The sequence below is a fragment of the Takifugu rubripes genome, chromosome 4 (genome assembly GCF_901000725.2).
Source record: "Takifugu rubripes chromosome 4, fTakRub1.2, whole genome shotgun sequence".
Lineage (NCBI taxonomy): Eukaryota > Metazoa > Chordata > Actinopteri > Tetraodontiformes > Tetraodontidae > Takifugu > Takifugu rubripes.
Genome location: NC_042288.1, coordinates 13,873,741 through 13,887,568, shown reverse-complemented (window position 1 = coordinate 13,887,568; position 13,828 = coordinate 13,873,741). Strand labels below are relative to the sequence as shown.

At 48.3% G+C, this 13,828-nt stretch overlaps 1 protein-coding gene across 8 annotated transcripts in view; it reads right to left on the bottom strand.

The window, feature by feature from the left end:
- Positions 1-13,828, bottom strand: part of adgrb3 (adhesion G protein-coupled receptor B3) — a 76,809-nt gene that overhangs the window by 31,664 nt on the left and 31,317 nt on the right. For 7 of the 8 annotated variants that reach the window (XM_029835194.1, XM_029835193.1, XM_029835191.1 and 4 more), the window contains exons 3-9: positions 13,042-13,152; positions 10,360-10,521; positions 7,244-7,408; positions 6,534-6,698; positions 4,922-5,086; positions 4,456-4,557; positions 509-615 (exon numbers count right to left, since the gene is read on the bottom strand). In XM_029835194.1, coding sequence (XP_029691054.1) covers positions 509-615; positions 4,456-4,557; positions 4,922-5,086; positions 6,534-6,698; positions 7,244-7,408; positions 10,360-10,521; positions 13,042-13,152 — 977 coding nt within the window. The remainder of the gene's footprint in view (positions 1-508; positions 616-4,455; positions 4,558-4,921; positions 5,087-6,533; positions 6,699-7,243; positions 7,409-10,359; positions 10,522-13,041; positions 13,153-13,828) is intronic. The other variant, XM_029835195.1, reaches the window with a different exon arrangement.

The following is a 13,828-nucleotide window of genomic DNA, read 5'->3' as shown; positions in this document are numbered from 1 at the left end:
TGGACTGGCGTCTCACATCGGTGCACACGGACGTCTGCGGCCGCTAGTGCACAGGTGCAGCTCTGAATGCGCTAATCTCAGCTTGTCTGAGTTCTTTCACAGCAATGAGGCGTCGACTGGATCACAGAGTCAGAGTTCGCCCATTCACGCAAATACGTAATTATGATATGGCTGTGGGGAAATAATCGAGACGTGTTTGAGCGTTCGTGGCACCCAAACAGGTACTTTTGAGAGAAAGACAGGGACGCTACCAGCCGCATCAAGAGAGGTTATTGAACACGTGCACGGAATGCGTCCGAAGTCAAATAGCCAACGGAGAAGAGTGACGTCACCGCTGATTTAATCTGCTCCCCGGTTGGAAGTTGTCAACGTTTGTCTAGTAAATGGTCAGAATGCCAGCCCTTGTGTGTGTCTGTGTACGTAAGCTGGAGGTGGGTGTGTGTGTGGGGGGGTAATTGATGATGGGATGGAAACACAGGCTGTGAGAGGGAGCTGACGTTGCACCTACTGATTGCTGCAAGTATCTGAATTCATTTGTTATGCATCGAGCATAGCTGGGCTGCTCCCAGAAGGCCATACCACGGTGATCCAAAGAGCAGCGTCGACTGGTGGTGCCTGTAGAAGAGAGAGAGACAGGGAGAGAGAGACAGGGAGAGCGAGACAGGGAGAGAGAGACAGGGAGAGAGAGACAGGGAGAGAGAGACAGGGAGAGCGAGAGACAGGGAGAGAGAGACAGGGAGAGAGACAGGGAGAGCGAGACATAGAAAGACAGAGAGAGAGACAGGGAGAGAGAGACAGGGAGAGCGAGACAGAGAGAGAGAGACAGAGAGAGACAGGGAGAGAGAGACATAGAAAGATAGAGAGAGAGACAGGGAGAGAGACAGGGAGAGAGAGACAGGGAGAGTGAGACAGAGAAAGAGAGACAGGGAGAGCGAGACAGGGAGAGAGAGACATAGAAAGACAGAGAGAGAGACAGGGAGAGAGAGACAGGGAGAGAGAGACAGGGAGAGAGAGAGACATAGAAAGACAGAGAGAGAGACAGGGAGAGAGAGAGAGGCAGAGAGAGACAGGGAGAGAGAGACATAGAAAGACAGAGAGAGAGAGAGATTTTGAGAGCAGAGGGGAGCAAGAGAGGGATGAGAAGGGAGATGAGGAAGCAAGCATGTCGAGAGTATTGGTGTGTGTGTGTGTGTGTGTGTGTGCGTGTGTGTGTGTGGGATTAAGACCAAAAGAGAGGCAGATGGAAGTGTTGGAGTGTGGGGAGAGGGATGTAGGAAGAGGAGCAAGACAAAAAAGGAAAGTGGAGACAGAATTATTGATTCTTTTCAGAAGACTGATACTTCAGCCCCTTTTTGTCCATTTCTGTTACTCTTCAAAATTTGATGGCGGCCATTAAATTTTGCATCGGCATTGAGGCGTAATAGAGACGAGGACAGAGAGACGGAGAGAGAGAGGTCTGGAGGGAAAGTGCTGCAGTGTTTGAACAGAGGTGGCTTCCTCTGATGAGCTCAGGTCCCCGAGGTTTTAACACTCTTTTGAATGCTCCGCGTGCCGCGATAATGCAACGCGCAGCGATGCTGCGACCACTATCAGCCGTTTCAGCGTCTCCCGAAATAGCGCAACCGTCCGCCCACATCATTGCACATGTCCCACATAGGGGTTCCCACATCACACCTCCCCGGTCCCGCCGACCCGGTGGTGAGCAGCTCGAACCCCACCCCGCTGCTCAGGCACAGGTGCTCGACGAGCCGAGGAAAGCTCCCACGGCACAAAACATCTCCCCCGGCGCCGGCGCTTTGCACCAACCCTCTTGTTCTTCCTCAGTCTTTCACATGCTAACACACAGAGGCAGACAGAGATAAGATCCACACCTCCCACGTCATCTTCCACAGCTACAATCCTGCCGAGCGCAGGAGGCAGTGCCGGGCGGGCCGGGGGCGCCCATGCAGCGCCGCAGGAGGCGGCCCACAGGGCAGCGGCAGAGTCCTGGAGACTTCAGACTGAAGTGAGCCTCGCGCGTCCTCCAAACATGACTTCTCCTGGGCTTTTAGCCGCTCGCCGCTGAGGTTTTGGACCATAAATTTGGACGTTCTTATCGGATATCCAATATTCTTCCGGGCGCTCGGGCTGAAGGAGTGCGTTTTCTTTTATGGTGGCATTAAAAAGCAGAAGTTAGAGGTCTGCTTTAATGTCTTGGCTCTGACATTCTCAAAGGTCATTTTAAACTCTGCGCGCGTGTGTGACGGGTGACAACAGCAGAGAGGTCGAAGGTCACGCTGTTCAAAAGGAGATTTAAAGTCCCCCATGAGCAGAATTATGTTTTTGTCCCAGTTTTCTAAATTAAAGCAGTTTGATGAGGTTTTCTTTGCTTTCTACCCAACAGAATAGTAGAATATTTATGAAACAACTCAAACGCTGTACTAACCAGTAATAAATGCTTAATAAACACGGGAATATTCTGTATATTCAGTGTTTGAGGCTATTCTGTCCAGTTTTGTGCCACCCTTCCATCAGTTAAACCTACAATAGATAAGACAATGTCAACCACAACTAGCATAAAACCCAAGAGGTGTAATAAAAAATGAAGCCAACACCCTAATTGTGGATGATCATACATAAAAAAACGAACAAATGTATAAAAACAGCTGTGCGTAAACGACCTCTGTTCAAGACGTCGGCCTGACAGACACAGACTCATCTGCTGCCTGTACGGATCCATCGCCTCGCCTCCTCTGCTGCTCCTGCCTCGGGTGGCTGTTGTCATCTGTGACGACGCGAGAGAGGTGGCGCCGGCGCCCCGGCGCTGGGCGGCTGTGATGACCTTGATGGCGACCGTGACTACCGCTGTCAGCGATGCCCCCGACGCCTCGGCCGATCAGCTCCTCTGCTTTTAATGCGACTATTTTGTCCCCTTCAGTGATCAATATTTCATCTTTGTTTACGGCTCTCGGAGGCAATTACACGTCTGAGGCGGCTAAAAAATGAGGTCTGAACTGGAATTTTTGCGTGATTTGATTCAAGTGGGGGGGCAAAGGTCATGACCTCTGGATTTCACACACTTTTTCACAATGGGAGCTCTAAAATTGCTGATGCTGGAACGGCGATTGATACTTTTAATGCAAGAAACATGGCGCAGACTCCTGTTTCTGCTGTCCTTTTAACGTGCCATCTGTCTGTGTCGTGTTTATTAACTTGTCTGGAACCATAAAATGAACCATACATTATGTTCTATCCAGTTTTCCTCGAACAGCGACACCGTTGCATCTGCGGCTGTTTCACTTGAAATGTCTTTGTGATTTATTAAAGTCCACTAAGTCTGATAAACAAAACAAACTCGGAAGCAAATCAGCGCTGATTTATTGCAACATGACAGAAAGTGGCACCGCTGAAAGAGAGAATGTTGGATGTGTCCATGAAAGGCCCTAAAATAATGTTCTGGGTTGTTAATGTTCATCATTCGTGGCGACGCGTCGCTGCCAGCGCAACAACGAATGGATTTTCCTCAGGAAACTGTAAAAATAAACACATTGAAATCATCGTCGACAACAGAAAGGTGTCAGGAATCTGTGTTCCATTGATCCGTACTTGTGCTCCGTGCCATTCCTGGACCTCACGACAACGGGCCTGTAGCGGCTAGCTGCTGGTAGCGCCGCAAAGGGTGTGAAAACGTAAGTGACGAACCGTCACTCCGAACACGAGCACATGCCGTCTGGGAGCGGACGCAGGAGACAAACGGACCAGACGACAAAAAGGCGTCTTCTGGATCCCCGAGCGGCGCCCGAAGCGTTGGCGTCTAACGCTAACGTCGACGTGCTGTCCATACGCCGTTTTTGCCTTTTCTGGTTTTCCACTGCTTCATTTCAGGATGTGAAGGCCGATTCGAGCGAGACAGCGCTGAAAATGAAACCTCGTCCTGCTCTTGTTGCAAAGTGACCTCCGGCAACAGCAAACCGTCATGACCATGTTATCAGAGCTTGCACCCCCCCACCCACCCCCCCACCCACCACCAGCGCCAGCGCCAGCGCCAGGGCGCTCTTTTCACCACAGAAGCCGAGCACTTTGCCCCATTGGAGAGCGTGAATGTGTTTGAACGCCTCTTTTTCCTCCCCGTCAGCACCACTGAAGCCTCTGTAAACACGCAACGCACCCTCGGTGCTCTATTCTCACGCCGCGCTCCCACAGTCCCGTCCACCGCTCGAACTCAAACTGATACGGACGCAATAACTCAGACTGGGTTTAAGACGAACACGGATTTCATTTGAATTGTAAAAAATAGTATAAACCTCATCTGGTCTGTGGCATTCAAATAAAAAAGAAAAAAAAAAGGAACCATGAGGATAAGGCCGACCTTTGCCCCCCCATCATGTCTGAATACAGCAGAACTCCGTCTCAGGGCGCAGGAAGGAAAACAAGCACAGATCTGAGCATCACATGACACACAGCTCCGTTCTGTACCTGTGGCGTTTGGCGGGCACCTATTGAAGGCCAGCTCCCCCGAAGGCGTCCGTCTCCACACCATGGACACGGCGTAGTCCTCAGGACAGATCTCATAGGGTGCTGGGAACGAGAGCGGGCCGATGCGTGTCAATGGAAAGAGCGATTTAGCATTACAAAGCCTGATGCAAGGATTTCTCCTGGTTACGAGCCGGGACGTATGTAAATAACAGATTAGTTGGAATCGGCATGCCGTTACTGAGCTGTGATGACAAGAGCCCTCTTTTAGAAACAGCCCATTCCGAGGGTATCCTCACTTTAAAGGGGTTATTTCCAGGTTTGACTTGGAACTCAGGCTGGTACGTACAGCTGACCCCCGCATTAGTCCTGCCTGATCTTACATAATGAGACATGCCATCCACCCCCAAGAGATCATTATCTCCTCGCTTTCATCTACGGGGGGAAGCCTCATTATCCCGGCGCTCACCTGGACACCGCTGGTCGCTGCACTTTCTGACTTCCTCTCCGGTGCCGTCGCACTGCTGCCCCGTCACCGCTGCCCCCTGACACACCCGCGCTCGCCTCTGCCACCCGCCATCGCAGGACTTAGAGCAGCCGCTCCACGGGCCCCAGGGGTTCCACTGGCCGTTGGCTGCAACAGAGTCACAAATCAAACGGCCATATTGTCACCAATTCTTGATGTCTTCGCCTTGGTGAACATGGAAGGTCGTCGTCGTTTCCATGGAGATTTGAGTTGGTAGTTTTAATGCAATGTTAACATTTTCGCGTAATTGGCGGGAGAATACGTGATTTATGGCCCGCCGGCGAGCTGAGATTATTTGTCTTGTTTGTGAGGCAAATAATGAATGTTGAAGTCTCCAAATGCAGCAGTTTGTTTTATGTCCCTGTAATAAACACGGTTAAAATGTGCATCAGATGCCAAAACGCACACGTTCCCCTACAGCGCTGGAGTAAATCACTCGCCCTCGTGGAAACCAGTGCCACAAGGTTACAGCACTGGGAGCAGGAAGGGCACCCCGCGCTGGTTTTAACCTCCGCTTAGCCCCTCCGATACACATGCGGGGCCAGTTCGTGTCCTACAACTAACCTCTGTCAGGGCTGCATCCACAGGAGAGGGAGACGACCGAAGCACACGAGCTGCGTTCCTGCTGAAGCTCTACAACATGGGTGCAAATCCTAGAGGGGCCTCGTCTCCTGTAGCCTTTGTTTTATTCCCGAACTAGCTCGCTGCCTTTCAGGAAGAGCTTTTTTCTTCTTTTTTTCCCGAGCTCCCTTTGAACTCTGCCTCAACAAAGCGAGACAAAGCAGCCGCGGACACGCCGGCTGATGCGCTAAATGATGGCTCCGACCGCGTTTGTCCCGCTATTGTTTGATCTCTCACCTTGAAATCAAATAAGAATTGCAAAGCAGGCCGGGCTCATTAAATGGATAAATTGCACGACGCTTCGGCTCCGCGTGAGGCGGACGACAACACCGCGTTCCTAGTTACTCGCCAGCACGACATCAGAGTATGGAAGCATCCTTGGAGGTTGCAGGCTCACAGCTAGCGCGACAGTTTCACATGCAAAAATAGTCAAGAGAGCGAGAACAGATACACCAGTAGAACCGGGATTAGGGAGAAACAGCCATGTTGGGAGAACTGCATCAGGATATTGTGAGAATGTGCAGGCCCGCCGCGCGATGAGACAATTCAAAGCCTGGCGGAGACGGCTAAGCTGACATCTTCAAGCCTCTAATGCATCTGTGATGTTGACAGGCAGTTTGGACAGCTAACCCTGAATTATGGGAAAAGCACACAGTATATCTAACTGGATTCCACAAATCCAATTGATGGAGCATGGTTTGGAAACCATCATTCTCCATTCCTACGGCAGGGCTTTGCTTCCGGTGGCAGGGATATCGGCTCAATAAAACCAGACCCGAACCATAAATCTACTTCTTCGCGACGCGGCTTATTTATAATAATCAAAATGACAATATGGGGCGTGTCGCGTCTGCCCGCGTGCCATTCAGCAAAAACGATCCTGACATATTTAGACATCAAAGTGGATATGGAGTGAAGAGGCTCTGGGTTTTACCTGTGCAGTCAGGATTATGGCACTCTCTGCTTTCTGCCCAGTGACCGCGACATTCAGATCCCCCATGGGCGGCTGCCGAGCACTGCCTGGTCCTCTGCTGAGTGCCGTTGGCACAGGTCACTGAGCAATCGCTCCAAGAGCTCCACTCCTGCCATTGTCCGTCCACTGAGGCGCCAACCGCAACCCAACCAGCGTGGAAAAAGATGGCAGACAGAAATGGGGGGTATTAAGATTGCCGGACTTTTGTGGAGACAACAAAAATAAAAGGTTGGATGAAAGCTCGGCGCTGCATTCAGGAGAATTGGACAGCCTGGGATTCAGCTGAGGGATATATCAAGGCACAAAGGGCAGAAAGGGCAGGTCGTCAGCGACTTCCTGTTCTGCCTTTCTGGGGAGGGCTGCTTCGGAACTGACTCTGACGCTTGAGCAAAGCAAACATTTACAGTACAGGAAAAAAAACAAACCCACAGAGGAATCCTGACCATCATCAAATCTGGGAGAAAGTGATTCTGACACTGGTATTACAGCTCGCCAGGGTTTCCTCAGCTGCAGCAGTGTGTGAGCTCTCGAAACACACCCCAAGCCCCAAATTCACCATGTCTGAGCGATGATTAAAACGTCTCCATGGCAACTGATGAGGGATTGAATCGTGAGAGGGATTGCGTGTGTGTGTGTGTGTGTGAGACGTCGCGCCGGGAGTCAGACGATACCTGGGCACAGGGCTATGTTGCAAAGCTTAGTCTGGGTCTCGGGTCCGTCACAGGCCCGGCCTCCGTGCTGGGGAGGGGCACACATCCTAGTCCTAGTGCGGTGACCTCGGCCACACGTGAACGAGCACAGGCTCCACGGCGACCACTCCTCCCACACACCGTGCACTGCGGGCACAGAGAAGGCGTCAGGCCTGATCCATGTCTCTGCCTGCCACTACATTGAGCACCCAATAACAAACTGCAGTTTTCCATAAATAATGCAAAAGCAATCAGAAACAGTTGGCTCTTAATGTAAATGAAACACGGAGCACACCGACACTGTAGCTTCAGTCTCCTCAGAGCCTTCAAAGGTTTTAATTTGTGTAAAAACCATGCACACAAGGACGATGGAAACCTCTAAGGGCGACGGGAGGAGCACAGACATATCAAAGTACGGCTTATTGATCAGCAACGGCGGCGTTTAAGGTGCTGGCGGGACGTCTGCGCTGCGTTTCAGTCCGTTCTCTACTGGTTGGACACGGAGGCGCGGCGGAGCTCCAGGTTAATGTGGCTCTGCACCTTTATTGCGCTTTTGCCCAGTGCGGACAGCCGTGACCTGGATTCAGCGCTCGGGATAAAAGTGGACCTGACACGGAACTATAAAATAAATCTGGGCTAAGACCGTGTTCAGCCGTTGGTACCCTGAGATGATGTGTGCTAACCACCTGTCTTTGTACAAATTAAATGTGAAGGAGAACCATTTGGAAGCAAGTGCATTTAATTAGTGTGAAAGTATAAGAAAATATGGAACATTCAACACTTTCTGGTGCGATTTAGAACCCGAAGTTGAGTATAGGAAAATTCTAAATCCAGTTTTATCAACTTTGATCCTGTACAGAATAGAGGAAACCTATGGGTCTGGGCTTTTGCTGTATTTTTGCACTTTTAAGCATGTTTGTTGTTTATGTGCTTAAAGGCACTACAATAGCGGAGTCTCTGTAGAGGCGTTGGGGTTTGGGATCAGGCCAGGGAGCCGCCGTCTGTCACGGCCCTGCCTCTGACGCGCCGCTTTGATGCTCTCAGCAAAGTGTCCAATGGCGACTAAAGCTAAAATGTGCTAAAATTCCGGTTCAAAGCAGGCGCTCACATCTCAGCGAGGAATGATGGAACAGGATTCCGCGCCTCTGTGCGCGTTCCCTCTGAACGGCGGCCATGATTTAGAGGGATAACCGAGAGCGGCCATATTGTGCCGCTGGTGCCGAAGCGCGTTTGCCAAGAATGTCTTCCCTTAATCTGCGGAAGGCTGGGAGTTTGCTGCCCGCTCATCGTTTCAGTGGGGTTTTACCTTTTTCAACCTGTCACGTGTTCAAAATGACCCAGACTGTGTTGCTATTCATTCTTTTGTGGCCGTCTCTTTCTGCAACAAGGCTGTTTGCTGGACTCGTGAATGGAAACCACGGGGCTACCGAGTCGTCCACGCCTCAGACTAAGAAAATAGAGTCGACAAGGACACTAGTTTCATTAGGTCCATTGTCTGGATGATACTTCATTTATTACATTAAATTCATGTTATATAGAAACAGAAACATCTGGGTTGAGGCAAAATATGTGAGTCTTCTCTCAAACAATACTGATAACTGATAATTACTTTGCATCTCACAGTCAACAGCCATGAAGTCCTGCACTATTAAACGGGTTTCCTGAGGCTTGGTTAAGGAATCTTACGGTGGTTTTTTTAATGATAGGTGCAATGATAGGTTTCCAAGTGTTCACCGTAACTATGAGATGAGGCTTCAAACTACACAAACTACCGTCAGGTTTTTTTTCCCCCTTGAGGCTCACAGACAAGTTGAAGGCAGCCTATTGATCTGTCTGCCGGGGCAGGATATTAGATATAGACTCGCTTCTTAACGAGGCATCACGCCACATGCCCCCCCCCCCCCCCCCCCCCCTTCTGTCAGTTGCATTTCTTTAAAGATACCAAATAAATCATGATCCGAGTGCAGAAGTTTCAAGGAATCAAAATAAAAAAAAACAAATAAATCAATCTCGAACTGTTGCAGTTAAGCCATAAAAAACCCAAAACACGCCTCTTATCTCCGTTTTTAACTGTCTGTACGAATATATAATAATAAGACACATGGCAGAAAGGTCAGTTTTATTTTAAATTTATCCCACGCTTGTACATCCGTTAGAGATGACGCTTGCAGCTCTGATTCCTGACAGAAAGTATTGCGCTCAAAATTAGCCAGGAGATGAATCCTTATCTGCAGGTCTTGTGGTTCACCAAAGGCAATAATCTATTCGCCTGCGTCGCCTCGTTTGTCCTGGTTTTGCCTTCTTTTGCATGCTAATGAATGTGTGTACCTGAAAATCAGGCTGCGTCACTTTTATGTCGGGCAAATCGTGAGCTTTAGTACCGTCTGAGTCCGCATTAATGGCCGCCGAAGATTCCCACAAGCACTACTCTCCGTAGCTCTTAGCACAGTTAGCCAGTGGCTCGGTACCGACCCGCTCGCCACTTACAACGGGCCGTCATCAAAAAATGAAGTGCAGTGGGTCGTAAATCAGAGTCAGGGGATGTAGCCTGAGTTGCTGTCTCATTAGCATTACACTTCGCAGCACCGCTAAACACCGCGACCTCCGTTCCAAACCGGAATCGGCTCCCTAAACCCACCAGCGGCCTGGAAAGACAGCAGGCAGCTATCGGCGGGAAAAATAAAAGTCATCTGATGACGCCTGACTGCCTGTGACGCATCTGGTCTGCTGTTGTGTACCAAATCCGTGTCTGAGGGAAGCTTTTTCAGAACGCGTGGGTGACCTTCAAGGAAGCGAAGCTGACAATGTCAGTATCTCTGCGAGCACGCGGCCGCCTTAAGCCCCTATCGCCGCTGATGAATTGCCTTTCACGGACAAATGATATGGAAAACACAAGATAATGATAATGAAATAACAAACACAACAAAATAAAACAAAAGATCACAAAACATCATCAGAGCAATAGATTGTGGATATTAATACCTGGAATGACGACACCCAAACATTCTCAGATAGACACATTGGGATAACAATAATAGTAGAAAGCTTGTTAAAACACAACAACACATTGATATTGAAGAATCTGCGGCTAACACTACCTGGACAAGGGGCAGTGTTATTGCAAACCCTTGATTCTCTTAAAGGGCCGCTGCAGTGCGTTCCATATGGTGAGACACATGTTCTTGTTCGCACCTGCGACCCTTGACCGCATGTTACAGAGCATGAGCTCCACTGGGACCACTCCTCTGCACCTGATTCACCTGTGTGGGAGAAGGGTGACACTAGTTAAATGCAGCAATACGGTCCCGGAGGGGTGGGGGGGTGGGGGGGACGCGGGGCTGGGGCAGTCGGGGCAAGGCTGGTGGGGTTTAGTAAAAAATGTGAAAAGGGGGGCTTAGCGTGGGTCACCCCAGGGTGTAGCGGGGGTTTTAGAGAAACAAGGGGGGGCATGTTTACTGCATATACTGTAAAACTTCATTTAAAAGCTAATTTTCCTAGATGTGCGAGAGATCGCCCCCAAAAACACTGGTCAGGTCCGTCAACTGCGGCGCGATTAGACTGATTCTTTAGCATTAATCGCTAATGCGACCGAGGTCGGAGTTGTATGTGATACAACTGTAACGAGGCTTGACAATGATTTGCAAAAACCTGTGGCGGCGCTGAAGTAGCGAGGCTTTTTGAGGCGTTTAAGTGAAGTTTTACAGCGGCAGGTCGTTGCTTTGAGCGTTCAAATCATGTTTGTGGGTGTGAAGTTAAGTGTGCGTCCATGCAAAGACCACAGCGAAGACACAGCTCATGGCGTAGAATGAAGCATTATGTTTTGTGGAGGGCAACATCTATCTCTTTCACTCATGACTAAAAAATAACTCATGCATTTTAAAGGAATGTAAAAAAAAACCAACCCGAACCTCCGTAAACAAATAAAATCTTAATAAGAACACGGGGGCATGCAAGAAAGATGACATCAGAGGAGAATACGATGGAATTTTCATGAGTGTTAGTTTAGAAAGAAGGCTGACATATGGATGTCCCTCCAGCTGCAGAAAACCTCCTTGTTTCCTTGACGTCAGTGCAGTAAATTATGTATCGTTGAACATGCATTATTCATATTCAATCTATAGCGAGCCAACTCCGAAGAATACAAAGGAATGGGGGAAGTTAGCTGATTCTATCCTGCTCTTCAGAGCCACTTCTGTGCTTGCTCTGGTGCAGTTTCAGGCTGAATCAGGGTGGATTCTGCCCATAAAGTTGGAAGAACTTGGCTTTCGGGTGCATTCCTCCTTTTATTTCTAACTTTTGACCCTGATTGGTCAACAAAGTCAGAATAGCCCCTCAGCTATGGAGGAATAAGTCACAATGTCGTGATCATTGCACGAGAAGAGGTGAAAATAAGGAATTCTAATCATACAGAATAAATAGAACATGATAATAAGGCTTTTTTTTGGGGGTGGGGGGGTCACATCCATGTGAATAACCTGTAAGAGGAAACATCACTGGGATGGTGGAATAGATGGTGAGCTGATATCTAAAACCACATTGGCCCAAATAAATAAATGTTTGTGTGTGTGTGTGTGTCTATGTGTGTGTGTGTCTGGGGGGGGGGAGTGATGACAAATAAATAGAAGCTCCTACATCAGAGCGTCAGAATATTCACCCAATAATGAACGTCTGATTTGTTAAACCCTCAGGTGAAGCATTAAATGTCTGCGCAGCTTGGTGCATTAGCGGATTACTTTATTAGGAACAGATTCAATTGCAGCTCCGAATACATTTATGTGATGGGAAGTCATCAAATTATGCTACAGTTTGGAGCGTAATGTACTTGAGAGTCGTTTCCCAGCACCTATCAGCAGGGGCGCATAGATTCAGCCCAATGAGAATCCAAAGCCTGATCTTAATTTTTCACGTCGTAAAACAGACCGAAAGGTGGATCAATCTGTTAAATGAGGCAGTTCGAGGAGATTAAACTGTGTGAGGATGGAACAACAGAAAGAGAGGGAAACAGCACAGCTACGGCGTGTGTGTGTGTGTGATGCGGGGAGGCGGCGGTGATGTTAATTACATGTTAATGCTCATACGGGCGTGTTGGAATCAGAGCGGTGATGGAATGAGTTTTACACTGCAAACGTCGTTCAAATGGAACATGAGGGGAAAAAATGAGGCAAAAATGAGGCAAAAATGAGGCAAAAATGAGGAAAGAAATGAGCAAAGACACCTGCAGCTACTTCTAACCAACCCAACCAGTGACTAAAGCTCTGTTTTGGTGATTTTGCAAAACAAAGGCTTTCCTGTCTGGCTACTGATGGATTTTATGAAAATACGTTCCAATAGATAATCTAATTTTCAACAGTTTAACGTCTAATCAACTGAACCTTTAGCCTTCTGCTTTTGACTGAAGGGTGTTTTATTTTAATTTTTTAAACCAAATGACATTTAATTTATCAAGTCTTGGAGGAAATGATTAAATACATCAGTGCTTTAGCTTAGAACGACTGCTTAATTAATGTTCCATGACTGGAGTGTATGAGTAATCCAGTCGCCAGCTCGCTGTGTGACAATAAAACAAATAGACCCACAGAACCCAATTACCTTCCAAATTCAAAGTAAATACTGATAGAAGATGGGAACTTTATCTTCCTATTTCATATGTTGCAGGAATGAATGGAAAATAAAAGGAATAATGCAGAACATTTCCACTTAAAAGGTGCAGTACAGGAGAGAGCATGCATGAAGAAATTAAGTTTAGTTCAGGAAATAAAGAAACATGACTATTATATTACCAGTTTGTGCCATAAATTTAGCAGACTCAGCTTGCTCCTGCAGGGCCTTTGTGTCATGAACTGATCTCGGCCGCTGACTTTTTACTGTATGCTGTCCGATCATTCCATATTCTATGGGACAAAATAGAGGTTGATGTGAAAGCTAGGCTGAAACATGAGCTCATTACATACTTGTTGACTTTCTTTTTTTAAATGTTTGAAGCAGGAAATGGCTAGAAACAAAGACCACACACGTTATTTGTAACTCCGTTACTCTACACACGACTAGTGACAGTGCAGCGGTTTCCTCCTTCGGGATTATTAACAGACAACAGAGCAGACATGCAGGTAAACTCTCGGATTTGTTTCTCGCTAACGTGCCCTTGTAGCAGCACCCTCCCTCCCTCCTTCCCTGCCCTCCCACCCTCCTGAGCCACCTGAAAAAGAAAAGACAGGAAAATGAAAAGGAAAAAAAAATGTGTAAGCCTTCGGAAAGCCACAGAGGAGAAGAGGGGAAGGGAAGAGGGAGTTGGGAAGGGGGGGTCATGGATATAACATGCTATTGATCCACAGTGTCCTTTGTTAAAAAAAGAAGAAAAGTTACCCAAAGTATTGTGATTGTTTCTAAAATTAGACAAATGTATTCTGAGCTGTGTTTGCCTTCTTTGTGACCCGCGAAGGGGACAAAGATGCTACGAGAGCGATGCTCCGACGCCACGCTGGGAAAAGTTCGCCGTCCCGTCGAATGTTGCGTGGATCTGGTCGGGAAAGATGAGACTTGCACAACTGCAGTTGTTAAAAAGTTGCT